At 42.4% G+C, this 22224-nt stretch overlaps 1 protein-coding gene and 1 pseudogene across 3 annotated transcripts in view; one reads left to right on the top strand and one right to left on the bottom strand.

Annotated features, from left to right (window-relative positions):
* The window catches only part of slc4a1ap (solute carrier family 4 member 1 adaptor protein), a 189694-nt gene that overhangs the window by 117610 nt on the left and 49860 nt on the right, over positions 1–22224 (top strand). For all 3 annotated transcript variants that reach the window (XM_072247342.1, XM_072247349.1, XM_072247333.1), the window contains one exon: positions 17520–17739. In XM_072247342.1, coding sequence (XP_072103443.1) covers positions 17520–17739 — 220 coding nt within the window. The remainder of the gene's footprint in view (positions 1–17519; positions 17740–22224) is intronic.
* LOC140190631 (annexin A1-like) lies at positions 5636–6257 on the bottom strand (annotated as a pseudogene).

The raw sequence follows: 22224 nt of genomic DNA, 5'->3' as shown, positions 1-22224 counted from the left end.
CACATCCATTATATTTCAAAATAGAGGAGTTCTCACAGATGTCGTTGTCAATATTTATTTCTTTTGCAATGTTACAAAAACAATGTAGAAATTACTCTCCCAATGTTTGTGGGAGCTTGCTGTGTACAAATTGACTGACATAATTCCTGCAATACATTTCTGAAAGTACTTAAATATCTGTAAAACATTATCGTGCATCCTAAAGATTTGAAATATGGTACCGTCAGCCTTTCTATATGTACCCTTAACTTTTTACAAATGTCCTGTTTTTAATTTTGTTCTTATTCATGAAGGTAAATAATAATGCTGGTGTACTAGAGTTTTTCATAATTTGTCCTAGCAATGTTACTGAGTGCTTGCTTAAGGTTACCTGGTTGTTAATCTTCTCTGTCTAATTTCTGAGTGAGAACTATGGGGTCATTTTCATGATATGCCCCTTATACTTTGGTAATTAAGTTTATTATGCATTTCCCATTTTGCATCTTGCCTAGTATCAAATGATACTATAAAGGCAAGACACATAAAACAGTACAGCACAAGAGCAGGCCCTTTGGCCAACAATGTTGTGCCCGACCAATTAAATTATTAGTCAAATGGCTAACTAAACTAATCTCTTCTGCCACAAACAAGAGAAAATTTGCAGATGCTGGAATCCCAAGCAACACACACAAAATGCTGGAGGAACTCAGCAGGCCAGGCAACATCTATGGAAAAAAGTACAGTTGATGTTTCTGGCCAAGACCTTTCGGCAGGATGGAATTTCTTCTACCTACCCATTGTCCATATTCTTCCATTTTCTTCACATTTCTGTGCCTTCCTAAATATTTCTTAAAAGTCTGTAATGCATCTGCCTTTACCACCACTCCAGACAGTGCATTCCAGGCACCCACCATATTTGTATATTAAAAAAAACTTGCCCCTCTCACCTCCTTTGAAATTATCCACTCTTGCCTTAAACGCATGCATGCCCTTTGGTATTGGACATTTCATTCCTGGAAAAGAGATACCATTTGTCTATTCTATCTATGACTCTCATAATCTTATAAACTTCTATCAGATATCCTTTCTGCCTCTGCTTCTGTGAGAACAACCCAAGTTTGTGTAATCTCTTGTGATAGCGCATATCCTCTAATCCAGGCAGCATCCTGGTAAACCTCATCTGCACCCTCTCCAGTGCCTCGATATCTTTCTGAAACGTCTGTGACCCAACTGACCCTATTGCCTAGGGTGAATAGCCACTGACCCCACCAAACAGTGCAAATACTTTGGTGTCGATACAGTGTGGTGCACCCAAATATCAGCCACGACTCAAATATCAAACAATATACAAAGTGCGAGTACAGAAATATACTTTATAGCAGCTATTGGTGATGGGTTAATAGAAACAACTAAAAGAAAAGTAAGTAACTTATCAATCTTGAGCACATAATATTTTAATACATTGGAGCTCACGCCCGAGTCCATCCACAATGTCCTTCCGAGACTCCGGCCACCATCCGAACCCCCGAGGCCCGGTATCTGCTGCCCTGGAACCACTGTCCGTTCCCCGCACATCCGTCCTCTCTGCTCCCCTCCCGAAAAAGCCCGCGATCCTCAGCTCAGCACACACATATGAGATAGCATAACATGACTTCCATTGGCTAGCAAACGAATACCATTTCCATTATCACTAACTATAACCCAAACATACCGCCACAGTGAGCTCCTTACTCAGCAGTTTATAGTACAAGAGACCATTTTAGTTTAAGACTTCAAAGAAGCCATTTCGTAATAGGCAATTAACAGGTAACAGTCCCCCTAATATTACTGAGATCCCTACATTCTCCCCCCACCGAATAAAGTCATGCCTTCATGATAGTCAAATAATTTGCCATCCCTTCCTGCAAAACACACAGCCTAATCCACGTGCAGAAAGCTGTGACCTGACTCCCCAGATCAGTAGAGATCACACCCTGTTCTCTGGGTGCTACATAGGCCAACCTCTCCGGGGGGTTCCGACTACTCTGAGACCTACTTACCACCTCTTCTAACTCTTCCGCCTCAGACTCTACAAGGGACCCTTGGAAGCTATGAGGCAAACCCTCCCCCGAGCGGTTATCCAAGCCCCTCTGCACCTCGGAACCCTCTATCTCTGGTTCAGGCCCTACATCTTCTCCTTCAGCGCCCTGCGGTACCATGGACTGCCTCTCACTAGCCCTGTCTAACCCAGTGAGGGAAAGGCCAGGAGTCTCTTCCTCCATCACAGGAGCATCAGCAAACGGCAGAATGTGCCAACCATCCGAGTCGTCATCCTCCGAGTCAGTATCCCTCACAGGGGCTGGGCTCGGGCCCGTCTCTCCTGGAATAGGCATGTCCTCCACCCTGCGGGGACACAGAGTCCTGGTATTGGGTGCAGCTGCCTCGTCAGGCTCCTGCTCTACCTGTACATCTTGCCCCAGGGGCAGCAGGTGATTCCGATGGAGAATATTGACCAGGCCCCTTTCCATCCTCAGGCTGCACCCAGAAAACCAGTAGGTTTGGCATCTGACTCTCCACCACATAGGGCATAGGGCTGCTCAGTGATCAGCCAACTTGTGTTTTCCAGGTAATCCCAGATTCCTGACGATCACCACTAGCCTGCGTGCCTGTACCACCGAGGGCTTCTGCAACTCGGGTCTCACCACCACCCCAGCAAGGAATCTCGACTCCCCCTGGAGATCTTCTGGAGTGTCCACTAAAAGGACTTCACCCTCAGGCACTCCTGGGAATCTAGGGATCCCCACCATTCTCGCTACTTCACTGGGCTTTACCACCCTGGGCTTCAACTGGGCACACCACACAGTGCCTCGTTTACACGCCGCGTCCAGCCCAGGGCAACCCCACGCTTTCACAGAAGTAGCTAGGAACACTGACAAGGTGTTCCAAAAAGTCTCCACCTGCCTTCTCCTTACAGGCTCCCAGGAGTCTCCGCACAATAGGGGTATTGGTCGCCACCACAATTCTCACCAGGGTCTGGGCAAACCAGTACCAGGGCCTCATGAGCCTCAGACACCCCCACCTCAGCTTCCAGGAACTCCAGTTTCACGGACAAATAACCATCGTATGGGTAATCACTATCACTGATACCCTAAGTTTCCAGTGCACTGAAAGGTGTCAAGGGTAAAGGCGCCAGATACTGATTGTAGAACGACCGGTACAGTAACGTGACCTGCGACCCAGTGTCGAGTATGGCCTTTCCATCTATCCCTTCTATCCGTATCGACACACTGGATTGGGGTCCCACCAGTCCTTCTGGGATATGGTCTTTTCCTCTCGAGGGCTCTGTGGTATGTTGTTGGGAATGTATTTTCCCAGAGACTCCAGTCCGTTTCCTCACTGAGTCTCTTCTAAGTTTCCTGACCCCCCCCCCACCTGCTGGGACACCCGTGGGCTCTCCCTCCGAGGCTCCAAGGGGCTCCCTGCCGTTCACATTCCCACCTGAAATGCTCCTCTTCACCGCAGTTATAGCATACGCCTCATCTCGCGAGACCCCGGCTTCTGCCTGGCCTCAGTGCCATCTGTCCCTTCGGGGAGGGGCCTTCTCCATTAGTCCCCTCACGCGGAGAGACTCCACCTGCCGCGACCCCTTTTGCTGTCTCCCGCATAGAGCTGGCCCCGGTCATTTCACCACAAGGAGCGGGGCCCTCTTCTGCTTCCAATGCGTCTTCCTCCTCCCTTACCTCTCTGAGCAACTGAACAAAAAATGGGGGGGGGGGGGGGGGATCGCGTTCTACGAGACTGCCGGAGGCTTGTAGCAATCGCATCATGCCTCTGTGCTCCCCTGGCTACCTGGTCGATCCTTATCCGATCCACCTCCTCCCCTTGAATGATGACCCCCCCGGCACCTCAACCAATTTAGCCTTCGCTCTAGCCGGAAAAGATACTCAGAAAGCTTTTCCCCTTTATCCTGATGCAGATTCTGAATTGCCCCTAAAAGCTCCACCGTGCCCCCCGTTAGCCCAAAAGCCTCCTTTAATGCTTCTAGACACTCCTTCCAAGAAGCTAAGGGCTAGTTAGCTTTCACGCCTTTTACCACCTCAGCTGCCACCCCTCTCAAACTTTCTCCCAATCTTTGCTGCTTCCTTTCCTCAAAACACTGCCACTCACCCAGCACCTGAGAGGCGTGTTTTATCCAGGATTCATAATCATCCTCCCCTTCGGAAATGGGGGACCTGCCTGAGAAAATTCTTAACTTCTGACGTGGACCCATCGCCCTGTTCACCAGGGAGTTATTGGCTGAGGCCAACTCAGAGCCCTCCCCCTTCCGTGGGGAATGAGAACTAATTACATTCTCCAAATCTGACCACTTACTTTCTTCGTCCTTCAAAAACGATTGGACCCGCTCTCTAAAATCTCCTCCCCCCCAGCTTTGGGCAACCCTTCAAACCCTTCCTCCGTGACAGTGTGCACGCCCCATAGCCCCGCCTCACCAAGGTCACCGGTACATAGTGGCAGTCCCAACTCCTTGACGTCAGCACCAGTCTGTACCAGCCCAAAGGCTGAGTCCCCCGTTTTACCAATCTTTCTGCTTACAATTTCAACCTTACCGATAGCTCTGACCGTACTCAAACATCGAATTAACACATCATCTGAGGTACGCATATTCACCCCACTTAATATGCAGGCATGACTAACCGGCACTTCTTCGATCTCACACCAAAGTTCAATCTTATCCGTGTCCATCTCTTCTGATTTAAACCGGGCGACTTACACTGTATCCGACAGAATTTAAATCCCGGATGAGCCCCCACAATGTCTGTGGGGGTCAGTGACTTCAACTGGCTCCCGTTGCCTCGTGTGAGTAACCGCTGACCCTGCCAAACAGTGCAATGCTATGGTGTAAGGTACCCAAATATCAGCCACAACACAAATATCAAACAATATACAAAGTGTGAGTACAGAAATGTACTTTATAGTAACTATTGGTGATGGGTTAGTAGAAACATTTAAAAGAAAAGGTGCCACATAAGTAACTTATCAGTCTTGTGCACATAGTATTTTAATATGTTGGAGCTCACACCTCCGAGTCCATCCACAACGTCCTTCCAAGTCTCCGGCCACCACCCGAACCCCCGAGGCCTGGTATCTGCTGCCCTGGAACTGCTGTCCGTTCCCTGCACGTCCGTCCTCTCCGCTCGCCTCCCGAAAAGCCCGCGATCCTCAGCTCAGCACACACGTATGAGATAGCATAACATGACTTCCATTGGCTAGCAAACGAATACCATTTCCATTATCACTAACTATAATCCAAACATACCGCCACAGTGAGCTCCTTACTCAGCAGTTTATAGTACAAGAGACCATTTTAGTTTAACACTTCAGAGAAGCCATTTTGTAATAGGCAATTAACAGGTAACAGTCCAGCTAATATTACTGAGAACCCTACATTTCTTATAATGGGGCAACCAGAACTGTACGCAGTGCTCCAGATGTGGCCTAACTAGAGTTTTATAAAGCTGCAGCATAACTTCCTGAATTAAATAAAAAGATTTTGTTCAAGTAAATATTTTATTTGCACCAGGTACAGCTAGATATATAGAGTTGATTTCACAACTCCATGTCAGTCTCAATTTCACTGTATTGTCTTCTTTACAATTTCACCATGAATCGATGTACATTACTCATTGCTTCCACAGAGGAAGAGTAGGATTTTCTCATAGTTCCCTTTAGTTTAATTCTTGATAGCACTGCAGAGTTTTTCCATATTTAGCTTTGTAATCCACTTTAAAATGGGAAACTATAATTCTGATCAAACGATTATCATCTGTACTGTAGTCCTTCATTGATCGATGCAACCTCTCAGCAAAATAGGCTGGTTTGTTGCCAAAGCATTTTAATAAAGCTTTTAATGGATTTTCTATGTCCTTTTACAGCTCAAGATCTGAGGCCTTTCCCGCATCATGTTGACTGTGCTTTGTGTACCTCTCAGACACAGTCCTTAGAGGTGCAAATTTTCTGTCAGACAGAATTTTAATGATTTGTGTCAATGCTGTCCCTTTCCTCTTTTCACCAGCATCATCATCAGCAAGATCATGACCCACTTCGTTACTCGCATTTGAGTGTTTCCAAGTAAAATGAGTAAAGCTTTTTGAAATATTCCAAGTTTATCACCTTTTATCTTTTCTGCTAGATCATTATTGAATTCTTCTTTATAGGCTTTAATAAACTCCTTTATCTCCTTGTTGCTCCTGATTACTAGTACTTCCACCACTGTCTTCATTAGTATGAAGACCCTTCATAGCATAATCTTATCAGTCAGAGGAGCTATTGCCCCAATGGCATAACTGTTGAGAACATCATGTCTCAAAGCTGAGTGCTTCCCTCTCCAAAACACAAGGACCTCAGCAACAGCCTCCAAACATTTGTTCACGTTTCTTGTTGTCATAGGTGTACATACCCAGGATACAAATGACATTAGGATTAGTTTTTTGCCACAGAAGCATAGGATATTGTAAGGACAGACATAACATAAACTTAAATTAACATGAATCATACGTAATTACACATGTGCAAAATAAACAATATATTCATATGACATTAGTGAGAGAATAAAATATAGTCCAACATAGTGTTAAAGTTTTCCAAGTTGTTTCAAGAACATGATAGCAGTCAGGAAGAACTGTTGTTGAACTTTGAAGTGTAGGTCTTTGGGCTCTTGTACCATCTATATCAAAAAGAGTGCATGGCCCAGATAGTAGGGGTCCCTGATGATGAAAGCTGCTGCCTTCGGAAGACGTCATCTCTTGTATTTGTCCTTGTTGGTAGGGAGAGCAGCACCAATGATGAAACAGGCTGAGTCCAGCATTCTCTGTAGTCTCTTCCGTTCCTCTGCAAGAACTCAATTTATGTAAGAAGTGAATGTTCATTCACAGAACTTTAAACCCTATTGTCTGAGAGTATATTTTCCGCCATGAATTTAATGGGCTGTACAATATCGCTTTAAAGAATAAAGTGATCTTCAAAATATTTTAAAAAGAATTTACGTTTTTATATCTTTCTAAATCAGTGCAAAATTCAAATATATCTTATTCTGGATTGTGAATGCATGCTTTTAAGTGACTCTAAAATAAATAAATTGAGACTCCAACTGATGTTTTTAAAAAAAGAGCAACAGCTAAAGATTTGGATTTTCAGGCAATCGGGTTTTAAATCCTAGCCTGCGCTAATATAATGTACTTGGATATTGGTATGGTGTAATTTCAAAGAGCCTTGAGAAAAATTATCTAGATAAAAAGAAAGGCTTGCAATGATATGGAGCCCTTCATACCTCAGAACACATATAAAGCACTTTGCAGCTTGTGGAATACATTTGAAGTCTAGTCACTTTTAGTGCAGGAAACAAGGCATGTGCTTTGTACATAGTAAGATCCCGAAAGCTTTTTTTCTGAGGCACAAAAGTTGAGAGGTTCATCTCCCCTCTGAAGTGGCTCAGGTACAAGACAGACAGACCTCAGCTTAAAAGTCTCATCTGAAAGATAGCCGTCCCTTCTTTACTTAGATGACTGTCAACTGTCCTTCCCCAAATACGTTAGAGTTTTGTAGAATTATATAAATTTATAGCACAGAAGATTGCCATTTGTTCAGTTGTGCCTGTGCCAGTCAATTAAGAGCTAACCAACCAATCCTTCTTTCTAAGTCTTGCAGCTTACAGCAATACACGTTTGTTCAGTTTTTTATAATGTGGTCAGTTGTGCTGTTATCATGTTTTCAGTAATGAGTTGCTAATTTGCACCACCATCTGGATGAGAAAAAATCTCCCCTACTGTCTTCTTGTATTAATATCTTTAACTGTATGACCCCTAGTTATAGACATCTGTCGCTCTTAATTTTATATCCCTTGACAGGGTTTGGCCTCCTACTTCGCTTTTCCAAAGAAAGAGATTCTAAAGATCTCAGTAGATTCTAATCTAAGTGCTAGCTCCCAAAATGCTTACACAGATATTAGTTGCTAAATGTCAAATTTAATTTTGGTAGCTGCTACGGCACTCAGACCTACTGAGTACAAGAGGTAAGCCGTATGTTTTACCAGTGACTGCCAAATTTTGATCTACAGAAGAATCGTGACTGGAGGAGCTTCTTTTAAGTGGCAGGGGTCTAATGTGTCATGAAAACCCAAGAGAATTTTTATCTTAAAGTGGGAGACAAAAAATAAATTATGGTTCACTTTTTCACATTTTTCACTGTTGTTATTTAAATTTCTGATCCCACAGGAGCATGGTGAATTTGATCTATTTTCTCCCAAACTAGAAGGAAAGGATTCTTTTTGGATATCTTGACTGGTCTTTTAACTGTGTCACTACTCAGTTTGTCCATTTTGTTTCAGAATAGGGATACAAAAGACTTCAGATGCTAGAGTCTGGAATTTTTTTTAAAAAAGCTGTTAGAGGAACTCCAGTGTCTGTGGAGCGAAATGGACAGTCAACATTATAAACCAAAATATTAACTATCCTTTTTCCTCCACAAATGCTGCCTGTAAGGAGATTGTGCATTCTCCCCGTAACCACGCGAAATGGACAGTCAACATTATAAACCAAAATATTAACTATCCTTTTTCCTCCACAAATGCTGCCTGTAAGGAGATTGTGCATTCTCCCCGTAACTCCCGCAGTCCAAAGGCATACTGGTTGGTAGGTTAATTGGTCATTGTAAATTGTCCCATGATTAGGCGAGGATTAAATCAAGGGATTGTTGGCTGGCATGGCTCAAATGGCCGGAAGGGCCTACTCCATCCTGCATCTCAATAAGTAAATCGATAAATAAATAATTTGGAAGGGCAAAGATTTGTGTTTCATGATGTTACCATTTAAAGTACATAGCAGACTTACCTACCATCTCTGTAAACTAGGTTTCTATGCATTTCAAACTGATGCAACAAATCCCTTAAATATCTGCTCCTTTTAAAAGGTCTTTGGTAAAGTAACCTTTCCCACTCTAAATAGAGCAATATGTGATTTGAAGCAAATTGCCATTTAATGCACAGATGTCATAGCAGTGGGAGACAGAAGTGCAATGCTGAAGCAATAGGAGGTACGTTTATAAAGTTTGGATTAAAGCTCATCAAGGTAAATTAGAGATATCTTTCCTCAGCAGCTGACTTGCTGTAATATATATGGGCATTTGCTCATTTTATTTTAATTGGATTTCAGAATATTGTTTTTCATCATGAGCTCCAAAGGGATTGGCTTTTTTTTTTACTTTGATATAAGATGTGGCGACAACTGACTGTGTTGGTGTTTCAGATTAAAATGCTGATTGGTGATTTGTCATGGTGAATGCGAAATTTCTTAATTAATTATTATCAGATATGTGATTTAAGTAGGGTTCAAGTTTAATAGAGAGTAACCTAAAAATACTTATACAGTGCCTTGTAAAAGTATTCAGCCCCCAACCCTTTGCTCACATAAATGAGTAGCAAAACCAGGGATTTTGATCAATTTAAGTGAGAATTTTTATTTCCGAATCACATGCTCCTTTTTTTTTCCACAGTGGAGCCCAAAAACAGGGGAACTTGTAAAGCATGAGAAACTAAAAATTCAAAAACTAAAACATCACCAGTTCAAATCCCCCTTTTGCTCAGTACTTAGTTGAATCACCTCATGCAGCACTTACAGCCAGTAGTCTTTTTGGACAAGTCTCTTATTAGCTTTTCACAATGTGATGGAGCAAGATTTGCCCATTCCTCCTTGCAGAATTGTTCAAGCTATGTCACTTTAGTTGGGGAACAATGGTGGACAGCAATCTTGAGGTCTTTCCAGAGATGTTCGATCGGGTTAAGGTCAGGACTTTGACTGAGCCACTCAAGGACATTAATTTTCTTCATTTGAAGCCATTCATTCCATGGTTGCTCTGACCATGTGCTTTGGGTTGTTGTCCAGCTGAAAGATGAACTTCCTCCCCAGTTTAAGCTTTCTGGCAGAGGCTAGCAGGTTTTTATCCAGTATCTCTAAATTTAACAGCATTGATCTTCCCATCAATCCTAACCAGATTTCCAGTCCCTGCTGTTGAAAAGCATCCCCATAGCATGACGCTGTGTCTACTATACTTTACAGTAGGGGATGGTATTACCGGGCTGATGTGCAGTATTAGATTTATGCCACATGTAACCATTTAGATTGAGGCCGAAAAGTTCCACTTTAGTCTCATTTGACCACAAGACCTCCTTCCACGTTTTTACTATCTTCTAAGTGATGTTTTGCAAATGTTTTGTTTAGCCAGGGTTTCTGCCTTGCCATTCTTCCACAAATACCCTTTTTATGCAAGGCCTTAGAGATTATGGAGCCATGAACTTCATCTCCAGTTGCAGGCACTGACTTCTGTAGCTCACTCAAAGTGACTATTGGCGCCAAAGTAGCCTCTCTAACAAGTGCCATTCTTCTCTGACGATTAAATTTAGAGGGGTGGCCTGAGTTAGGCAGTGTGGCTGTCATTTCATTTATTTTCCACTTTTTCATGATTGACTGCACTGAGTTCCAAGGTATGTTCAGTGCATTTGAAATGGTCCTGTACGCTTCCCTTGATTTATACTTCTCTATTATCATTTCCTTGACTTATCTTGAATGCTCTTTGTCTCTATTTTGATTTGGTCTGTTGAAAATTTACCATAATGTTGAATCTTACAGAAAGAGAGGTATTTATTCTTATGAATTTATTGAAAATGGGTGATCCTCCTCTTTTTTATGTACATCAACAAATTGGGTGAGTTGGTAAGGTATTACTATATTGCACCTGAGAAAAATTAGCATAGTAACTACAAAGGAGTGAATACTTTTTCAGCTTCTCAATTTTGGTTTATAATTTTTAGTAAATTGTTGACAGGTTTTGGAATTTTTCTTTTGATTTGACATGCACAATGTTTTGTAGATTAGCTCAAAAAATTCTACAATATATTTTAAGTTTAGAAAATGAGACAGTAAGATGTGAAATTAATTGTGGAATGCTTTACATCAAAAGATGAGCTGCCTTCAAATCAGCAGTCAATTTGAGTTACGTGGGTTTAAATAGTATTAGATTTAGCCAACCACCAGATTATTTCCCTGCTGCACTCTGCATCTCTCATATGCTCTCCACATGCCTCCGCTAACCTGGAACAGATGAGTGTGTCCAATTGCCCTAGATCTGTTGGCCTTCCAATTTGGACACTATACGTGGTGGAGTACTATTGTAATCCTGGCTGTGACAGTGATCTTATATCAATGTCTCTGAGACTCCCAAGAGTATTTTAATTGCTTCAGATATGTCGGAATATTTAAAGGTAATGCAATAACTTTCTCAAACTAACTAAAACACTTTTTTTAAAAACCAGATGAAGTAAGATAAGAGTCACATAGCAGCACAGGACAAAAATAGGCTCTTCAGCCCAACTCACCCATGCAGATCATGACATACATTTATGCTAATCCCATTTGCCTGCTTTAGGCTGTATCCGTTTACACCCCTTCTATCTAAGTACGTGTCCAAACGTCCTTCAAACAGTGCATTGTATCTGTTTTTGCCACACCTTGTAGCAGCTCGTGCTACATAATCACCACCCTCTGTCTGGTAAGACCTGCCCCTCAAATCTGAATTCATCCTGATTTCCAGATTGGGAATCCCTTTATAATTAGAATTCTGATCCTTTGCCAGTTTTAACTGGGTTACGAATACAGGTGAGCGATTCAGGAAATACCAGCACAATTAGGTTGTACTATTAACTCCAGAGTCCAGAAGCAGAGCAGATGCCAAACACTGCAATCTGTTTTCAGCTTGTTTGGGGCTGCCAGTGGTGCTGGTCGAGACTGGAAATAAAGCACGTTAGGCCTGCAGTAAGAGAATTAGTATTTTTAAAGGTGACATCAATCTACCACAACCTGCATTAGGATCGCAACGTACACCAAGTTGCTCATGAGAATTTGCACATCACCAGATCTTGATTGAGCAAATTTATGTGGTGCTTCTTGAGGTGATGACTGTTATTGGAGAGTAAGCAGGTCTCTCTCTATTTGTTGCTGTGAGCACCAGCATCAAACTTTTGAAGTATGAGATCTGTCCTGGGAACTAGCCACTGATATATCCAGAACTTTAAGACTGGAACACTGGGATTGAGTGGGATAAGATAGCAGGCAAGTCTTGAACTGGTGAGCACATTAATAATGTACTTATTATTTTGCCTAAATTGTTCAAAAATGTGGGTAAATGATTTTCCAGGGAAATGGTGGTCCCATTCTTGTTTATATTATTAATTTTTGAGATTTGGGCATTGCCAGCATTTATTGCTTATCCCCAGTTGCTGTTACGGTCCTCCTTGAATCACTGTAGTCCTTGGGCTGAAGCTGCTCCCCCATTGTTTTTAGGTGGGAGGTTCTAGGATTTCATTGTGGCATTGCTGAAGGAACAGTGATATCTTTCAGATTCAAGATAGTGTGTTACCTGGAGTTAAAGCTGTAGGTGGTGGAGTTCAATGCATCTTCTGTCCATATCATTCTTGGTGCTAGAGTTCACAGTTTTGAAAGTCATTGTAACCTAAACCCAGGTGAGGAACTGCAATGTATTTTGAAGCTGCTTTGTCTGGGATAATGCTAGTCTCTGACTGTTGTTGAACAGCATTAATCCAATCAAGTAGAGAGCATTACATCATGATTCTGATAGAGGTATTGGAAAATTGGAGTAAGTTTATTACTGTCCCATGCACCAAGATACAGTAAAAAGATCAGATCATTACACAGTGTATTGAGGTAGAGCACGATAAAACAGTAACAATGCAGATTTTAAAAGGTCACAGCTGCAGAGAAAGTGCAGTGCAGGTACACAATAAGGCGCAAGATCAAAACAAGTCAAATTTTGAGGTCAGAAGTCCAATTTATCCTACTTGGGAATATTTTAATAGTCTTCTGACAATGGGGTAGAAGCTGTCCGTGAACCTGCCTTAAGTTTCAAGATGTGATCCAGTTGCCATAGGGTATCAAACACCTTTGACTTTTATAGCAACAGTGCTTATGTTGTTAATCTATTTGAGTTTTTGATCAATGGTGCTTGTCAGAATTTAATGGCAGAGTGATGCAATTGTGATGCCAATGAATATTAATAATAGGTAGTTGTACTCATTCTTGTTGGAAATGGTCGTTTCTTCCATTTATTGTATCGTCTTTATTTACCTTCTATGAATATGCCTGAATATTGTCTGGGCATTGCTGCCTGCTTGATTTGTAAGGAGTTGTGAATTAGATAGAAATGGTCAACCATCAGCAAACATCCACATTTTTGATGAAGCAAAGAAATCACTCTTAAAGCAGCTGTGAATTATTGGTATATAGGATATATAGACACTGCAGTGATGTCTTGGGACTGATATTATTGACTTCCATTGACCACGAACATCATGCTTATTATGATATGTAACTCCTTCCATTGGAGCCTTTTTCTTTCTCTGCCCATTGATTTCAATTTACTAGCACTCCTTAATGCCACACTTAGTCAAATAATGTTGTCTCGCTTCACCTTTGAAATACAATTCTTAATCCATGTTGGAACCAAGGCAGTGTTGAGGTTTAGAGCCAAATAAGTCTAATGAAATCCAAACTGGGCGTCAGAAGCAGGTCGATGATGAATAAGTACCGTTCACAGCTCCTTCCCTTGCTTTGCCCATGATTTGTTGGCTGGAATATTCCTGTCCTATTTTTAACCTAAGCAATTTCTCACATTGTCATCTTTTTTACCTGGACTATTAAGTATCCTGACCTCAACAATCAAATGAGTAATGTCTGCTTTTTCTTTACACAATTAAACTAACAACAGGTAGATATTATACTTTATTGTCCCCAAACAATTGATAGTAGAACGTACAATCATCACAGCGATATTTGATTCTGCGCTTCCCGCTCCCTGGATTACAAACCGATAGTAAATATTAAAAATGGAAAGTAAGGTAGCGCAAAAAAACTGAGAGGCAGGTCCGGATAATTGGAGGGTACGGCCTAGATCCGGGTCAGGATCCGTGCAGCAGTCTTATCACAGTTGGAAAGAAGCTGTTCCCAAATCTGGTCATACAAGTCTTCAAGCTCCTGAGCCTTCTCCCGGAGGGAAAAGGGACGAAAAGTGTGTTGGCTGGGTGGATTGTGTCCTTGATTATCCTGGCAGCACTGTTCCGACAGTGTGCGGTGTAAAGTGAGTCCAAGGACGGAAGATTGGTTTGTGTGATGTGCTGCGCCGTGTCCACGATCTTCTGCAGCTTCTTCCGGTCTTGGACAGGACAACTTCCATACCAGGTTGTGATGCACCCTAGAAGAATGCTTTCTACGGTGCATCTATAAAAGTTAGTGAGGGTTTTAGGGGACAGGCCAAATTTCTTTAGTTTTCTCAGAAAGTAACGGCGCAAAGATATTATTGCATCATGCTATTGTCATTTGAACAATTTGCAAATACAATATACCACTTAACCGCTGCTAGAGTTATCTGATTTAAAATGTATCCATGATCCAATTTATCTGGTACCTATGCTCTTTGTGCCACCTGAATGAGATGCTAAAATTGTTCACATTTACTGCACTTCCAGAGAGACATGGAGTCATAAAGCACATTAACAGGTGATTCAACCCACCACGTTCATGCCAAACATTTTTCCTTATCTATTCTAATCCCTTTTAGCATCATAGAGTCACACAATATGGAAGCAGATCCTTTGGCCCACCTTTTCCATTCTGACCATGGTGCACGCCAAGCTTCCATTTATTTGTGTTTGACCCATATCCTGCCAAGGTTTTCCTATGCATGTACTTACCCAAATGTCTTTTAAATGTTGTTATTATGCCTACCTCTACTGGCTTCTGTAACATTTCATTCATATATGCACTACCCTATACGTGAAATTTCCCCTCAGGTATCTTAAATCTTCCACTAACCCTCTTATTGTGCAAGAGATACAAAAGCTCAAGGAGAGCTTCTGTCCTGCGGTTATAAGTTACTTGGTGCAATAAAATGGACTCTTAGCCTCACATTCTACCTCACGCTAATGTTTTGATTTATTGTCTACCTGCACTATACCACCTTCATTGTAACACTTTTTCAGCACTTTATTATTGTTCTACCTCAATACACTGTTGTAATAAATTGATCTGTATGAATAGTATGAAAGAAGTTTTTCACTGTACCTTGTTAATCTGACAATAATAAACCAATTTACCTTAAATCTATGCCTCTCATTTTTAGTTCCCCTTTCCTAAGCAAAAGAACATGTGTATTCACCCTATCTATACTCATATCACATGCTATCTATCACACGCTATTTATGTCTATCTGCCTGCATTCGGCCTGTATCCTTGCACACCGTGCCTATGTGCCCTTGATTCTACTACTTCCCCTGACAGTGACATTCAGGTATCAACCACTCCCTGTGTACAAAACTTTCCCATCAGGAAAAAAAATTCTGACTATTTACCCTGTCTGTGCTTCTTGTAATTTTATATCCCTCCACAAGCTCACCCCTCTGCCTGCTTTGCTCAAGGGGAAAGCAGCACAGCCTATCCAGACTTTCCCCATGACTAAAATCCTCCAATCCAGAGAATATCTTGGTGAATCCCCTCTGTAAAGTCCTTAGCGGCCACTCTTGCATGCTCTTTCCTTGGATAAGAGAAGGCTTAAAGGTTTACTACATCTGTCGTGTCCTGGTCCTGGTTAAGATTTCTACTGCTATGCTGAGGTATTTTTATTTCAGCAGTTTTCTGCGAACACAGTTGTCTTGCTAATAAGCTTCATAGACTGGTGTTTTGGTATTGGCTAAAGATAAGGAGCTATTTGCCCAACCTGGGAATGTTCTGTCAGCCAACCAGGTTTGTCTTGGTAATGTGTTGTAATATTTTACCCGTTGGGATGTTATGGAAGTTTCAAGAGAGCTGAGCAAGATCAGATTTCTGAAGGACAGTAGTCTAGTTTGGGGTCTTTTATGAGGAGGTGTGGAGAAGAGCACAAGTCAAGATGCTCGTCAGATCCCACCCAAAGGGGAAACCCTATTGTAAGAAGTGTTTTGTGCAGAGGAACATTTCAAAGGAGGAAGTGCCAATACTCCTGAGTTAGCCAGTTCGTTCAAAATGGTCTTCGAGGGAAGTTCGAACTGTGGCTGGTATCCTTCGCACAGAATGTGGGTTCATCGTGTGACCAATCAAAGTGAAGCGTCCTGCCTACTTCAGAAACAAGCTCAAATGTTTATGTGCACATTTGGACTGGATTAACTGTAATGGGCCCTTTTATTTTTTTCTTTTTCTGTTAACTGTTTATTAAAGTTGAAAAATTGGTAAATATATTTCCTTTGTAATTTTATACTGGTGTACGATCTGTTATTGTTCTGGAGTACGATAACTTTGCACGGGACAATATTTACACATTATTCACTACAATTCATGCCCCTCATAGAACAATCCAGTTTTCCTGTTTGGTTGAATCCAAATCATACATGCGGTAAGTCATACCTGGACATGCGTTGGTTATGGAAGATGGCCTTCTCGCTGCTGAGTCACAATGCTGTTAACAGAGTTTGCTAGCACCCAGGTTTGAAAACAAGTCCTGGTGAGAGGCTTACACATAGAAAAATTGCTTACAAAATTCCTCAGTAATAATTGTTAAATTCATCTTTTCTGGTATCTGAATGTTCTTACCTCTCAAATGTTGTGTCTATTTGTTCCCTGTTTGAATCTTTCCTGTTTGGTTTCTGCACTTTACACAGCATCAAACTATAGCATAGAATTTGTATTCAAACTTATTTATATCTTTTTCTATTTAAAAGTCTTCATTAAAATACATCCATTCTGTGAAGGTTTTCCATTTACTTTTTTTGTATATGATTACAAGATGAATTTACTGATTAAAAAATTCAAATTCCAAGAGATTTAAATAAGATGCAAAGTTACCCGGAAGTTGTGAAGTAAGTTACCAGGAAAGGACATTGAATTATTGATAAATTAGTTTGTTATTTTCATATATACAGAGGTACAGTGAAAAACTTTGTATGCAACCTGTACAGATCATTTCAGTCTAATAATACACTGAGGTAGTACAGGGGAAAAACATAACAGAATTCAAAATAAAAGGTTACAGCTGCAGGCAAATAATAAGGTGCAAGGTCACGACAGTGTGGAGGTGAAGTCAAAAGTCCATCTGTTCAATAGCTTTATAACAGCGGAATCAAAGCTGTTCTTGAGCATGGTGGTATCTTCTCCATGACGGAACAGGGAGAAAGGAAAAGGTCTAACGTTGTGGGCTCTTTTTATTATATTGTCTGCTTTACCAAGGTAGCGGGAAGTGTAGATACTGTCCATAGGAGAGAGAGTAAGCTGTGTCCACAACAAATCTGCAGCCTCTTACAGAGAGTTGCCATACTAATATTTTTTTTTGTAGTTGGTCCAATAGGGAACATAAGCAATTTTGATTAGGAATTGAGACAATTGGTAGTCATATAGTGATCTAATGGCAAATTCTTTATTTCAAAAGAAAAGTCTTTAAATAAATATATTTTTCTAATTTTCCTTCCCATTCAGAGACTACCACCAAAACGTCCTGAACCACCCAGTAATTTATTTAACCTGAAGGATAGTCAAGCTTTTGAGGCTGAGGAGGAGGAGGAGGAAGAACAGGAACAAGAGGAAGTAGCTGAAGAAAAGGACAAGCCAGATAGCAAGACTCAAGATCAAGAGATGGAACAGCAGCCAGAGCCATTTCATTCCAAAGATTCATCAAAAAATCACAGCCAGGATAAAGGTGAGTTTAAAGGAGAAATTTTTCTGATATTAGTGAACATAAATTGGCAAAAGAACAGTATCTTGATATCTGTTGACATTATGAGCCCAGATGTAGTTGTTCATCCCACTACATTATGAGGGCATCATCATCATCAGTTTTAAACTGCATTCCATTTTGCTTCACATCACTTGTTACACAGTTTAGTACTTGAAGACTGACAAAATTGGAGCTATTGGTGTGAATGGAGTCTTGTCTCTGTAAAAACTGAGACTGACGAGAGAAAATGAGAGCAATTCATCTGCCTCCTTTAATATTTCTGTTTTTTTTTTCAACTTCCACTGAGCTCTGTTCACTTATTGTCCCTTTGCTCATTGTCCTATAATGGCTTCTGGTCCAGTAGTGCTTTCATTTCAAAATTCTCATCTTTTTTTTCAAATTACCCTTTCTGTCTCACCTGCAGCCCAGTGATATGTTTGCTTCTTCAACTTTGACCATATCCTCTTGGAACTTAATGGTTCCTTCTGTAGTCTTAAGATCTGGACTTCCCTGAAATACCCTTTCTACCTCTCCACCTGTCTCACCTTTGCATCTATAACCAAGTTTCATCATCTACTGTAGTACAGTTTTATATGTTTCAGTATAACACATGTTTGGTAATGCTTCTTAAAAAAGCCTTAAAGCCATTACCTTAAAGGTGGTATATGCAATAGGCAAAGATTCTGTCCTTGATTTGAGAGTTCTGAAATTTCACTTTTCTAAATGTTTGTATCTTATGCTGTGCTCCAGCTAGTAGTTACTATTAGCAACTTAACTTCAATTCCTACCTCGATGCCTTTGGAAAAGCACTTCTGTTCCATCAACACACACAAAATGCTGGAGGAACTCAGCAGGCCAGACAGCATCTATGGGAAAATGTACAGTCGACGTTTTGGGCCGAAACCCTTCGGCAGGAATCTCCCCTATGTACTTTTTTTCCATAGATACTGCCTGACCTGCTGAGTTCCGCCAGCATTTTGTGGGTGTTGCGTGGATTTCCATAATCTGCAGGTTTTCTCTTGCTTCCGTTCCATCAAGTTTCTTTTTTAATCTTGGTGCCACAGAGTTTTCTAAGCAGGATCTCATTCATGATTTCTCTCTGGCTAGACAAATTCTTTCTCTGCACCCATTGATTAATAGCTGTTCAGGTTTGAAAGAATGTGTTTACATCATGGAGTCAGACCTCAGTTTTGTCAGCAGCTTAAATTGAAATTGGCAGAGATTCTGGAATTTTTATAGTATTTTACAGTCATCTTTTCTGCATATAAAGCATCTTGGAATATTAGCAAAATGTGGTACATCATTTGTAGACAGACTAACTGCTTGATAATGAACATTGTGAACCAGTGATATGTAAAGTAGTGACGTGATTGTTGTTAGTCAAGCCATACATAGACACACTGCTGTCGCAGTTTATGTTCCACTGGATGCTAATGCTAAAGTAGTCATGAAAGATCTCAGTGCCGCTATTAGCAAGCTGCAGACATTGCATCCAGACAGAGCCTTTATTGTACGCAAACATGAGGAAATCTGCAGATGCTGGAAATTCAAGCAACACACATCAAAGTTGCTAGTGAACGCAGCAGGCCAGGCAGCATCTCTAGGGAAAGGTACAGTCGACATTTCGGGCCGAGACTCTTCGTCAGGACTAACTGAAAGAAGAGCTAGTAAGAGATTTGAAAGTGGGAGGGGGAGGGGGAGATCCAAAATGATAGGAGAAGACAGGAGGGGGAGGGATGGAGCCAAGAGCTGGACAGTTGATTGGCAAAAGGGATATGAGAGGATCATAGGACAGGAGGCCTGGGGAGAGAGAAGGGGGGGGGGAAGGCCCAGAGGATGGGCAAGGGATATAGTGAGAGGGACAGAGGGAGAAAAAGGGAAGAGAGAAAAATAAAAAGAATGTATGTATATAAATAAATAGCGGATAGGGTATGAGGGGGAGGTGGGGCATTAGCGGAAATTTGAGGAGTCAATGTTCATGCCATCAGATTGGAGGCTACCCACACAGAATATAAGGTGTTGTTCCTCCAACCCGAGTGTGGCTTCATCTTTACAGTAGAGGAGGCCGTGGATAGACATATCAGAATGGGACGTGGAATTAAAACGTGTGGCCACAGGGAGATCCTGCTTTCTCTGGCGGACAGAGCATAGGTGTTCAGCGAAACGTTCTCCCAGTCTGCGTCGGGTCTCACCAATATATAGAAGGCCACATCGGGAGCACCGCACGCAGTATATCACCCCAACCGACTCACAGGTGAAGTGTCGCGTCAACTGGAAGGACTGTCTGGGGCCCTGAATGGTGGTAAGGGAGGAAGTGTAAGGGCATGTGTAGCACTTGTTCCGCTTACAAGGATAAGTGCCAGGAGGGAGATCGGTGGAGGAGGTGCCTCACCTCCCCCTCGTACCCCATCCGTTATTTATTTATATACACACATTCTTTTTCTCTCTCTCCTTTTCCTTCCTCTGTCCCTCTCACTATACCACTTGCCTATCCTCTGGGTTCCCCCCCACCTTTTCTTTCTCCCTGGGCCTCCTGTCCCGTGATTCTCTCATATCCCTTTTGCCAATCAACTGTCCAGCTCTTGGCTCCATCCCTTCCCCCTCCTGTCTTCTCCTATCATTTTGGATCTCCCCCTTCCCCTCCCACTTTCAAATCTCTTACGAGCTCTTGTTCGGTTAGTCCTGACGAAGGGTCTCGGCCCGAAACATCGACTGTACCTCTTCCTAGAGATGCTGCCTGGCCTGCTGCGTTCACCAGCAACTTTGATGTGTGGAGCCTTTATTGTTGCTGGGGACTTTAATCATTGTAACCTACATACCATGCTTCCAAGATTTTACCAAAATGTATTATGCATCACAAGGGATAATAAAACCTTAGATCATGTCTACACAAATGTGGCTGACGCTTACAAAGCCACTAACCTCCCCCACCTGGGACAGTCCGACTGTCTTTCATTGTTTCTGCTTCCCAAGTATAGCCCGGTCATTAAACGTGTGAAACCCACAATGAAGACTATTAAGATCTGGCTGGAGGGTGCTGACTCTGCTCTTCAGCACCAATTCCAGCACACAGACCGGAGCACATTTGCTGCCCATGCCAACACAGCCTCTCAGATTAACATTGACTTGTATACCAACTCTGTCCTTGAGCACATCAACAAGTATGTAGATAGAGTGACATCACAAAAGCAAATAAAAGTCTTCCCCAAGCAGAAACCATGAATGGACAGAGACGTTTGCCTGCTCAAAGCCAGAGATTCAGCCTTCAGGTCTGAAGACTGGGAGGCTTACAGCTCAGCCAGGGCCAAGCTGAGGAGGGGAATCTCTTAGGCTACAAGCAGAGAATTGAGGAGCATTTCAACTCCTCGGACCCCCGGTGCATGTGGCATGGCATACAGGTCATTACAGACTTCAAACCACCTAGTACTGTGCCCCCTTCCAGCTCTGCTTCCCTCCCTGATGAGCTCAATTACTTCTACGCTCACTTTGACCAAGAGAACAAGGAGGTCACCCTCAAGCAGATCTCCCACCTGGTGAACTGCCTCTCTCACTTTCCACCTCTGATGTTTGCGCCACCCTGAGCAGGGTGAATGTACAGAAGGCAACTGGTCCGGATGGAATGCCTGGCCGTGTGCTCAGAGTCTGTGCAGGGCAGTTGGCCGAGGTCTTCACGGACATTTTTAATCTGTCCCTGGCCTAGACAGTTGTCCCCACAAGCTTCAAGATCGCCACCATCGTGCCAGTGCCAAAGCATTCCACTGTCATGGGCCTGAATGACTTCCGCCCAGTGGCACTCACCCCCATCATTGCAAAGTGCTTTGAGACAATGGTTCTATCCTGTCTATCCCATCAATTCAACTGTCGCACCAACAGGTCAACAGAGGACGCCATCTCCACAGCAGTTCACTCTGCCCTGACCCACCTGGACAGCTCCAACTCTTACGTCAGAATGCTGTTCATTGACTTTAGTTCAGCATTCAATACTGTGATCCCCTCCAAGCTGATTGCCAAACTTTGTCAGCTTGGTATCAGCTCATCCCTCTGCAATTGGACCTTGGACTTTCTGACTAACAGACCTCAATCAGTTAAGTTAGACAACTTCACCTATGACTGCGTTCCTGTACATGGTTCTATCGCCATAATCAAGTTCACAGACAGCCTACAGGGACGAGATCCAGCACCTGGCCGCGTGGTGTGAAGACAACAACCTGGCCTTTAACACCCAGAAGACCAAGGAGATCATTGTGGACTTCAGACATGCTAGGAGCCACACTTACATCCCCATCTACATCAACGGAGCTGTAGTGGAGCATGTATCAAGCTTCAAATTCCTTGGTGTCCACATTTCCGAGGATCTCACCTGGCCTCTGAACTCCTCCAACCTGATCAAAAAGGCACGACAGCACCTTTTTTTCCTGCGGAGCATGAAGAAAGCTCACCTGTGTCCCAGGATACTGACGGACTTTT

This window comes from Mobula birostris, chromosome 2 (assembly GCF_030028105.1).
Source record: "Mobula birostris isolate sMobBir1 chromosome 2, sMobBir1.hap1, whole genome shotgun sequence".
NCBI classification, from domain to species: Eukaryota; Metazoa; Chordata; class Chondrichthyes; order Myliobatiformes; family Myliobatidae; genus Mobula; species Mobula birostris.
This window is presented reverse-complemented; position numbering and strand designations above follow the sequence as displayed.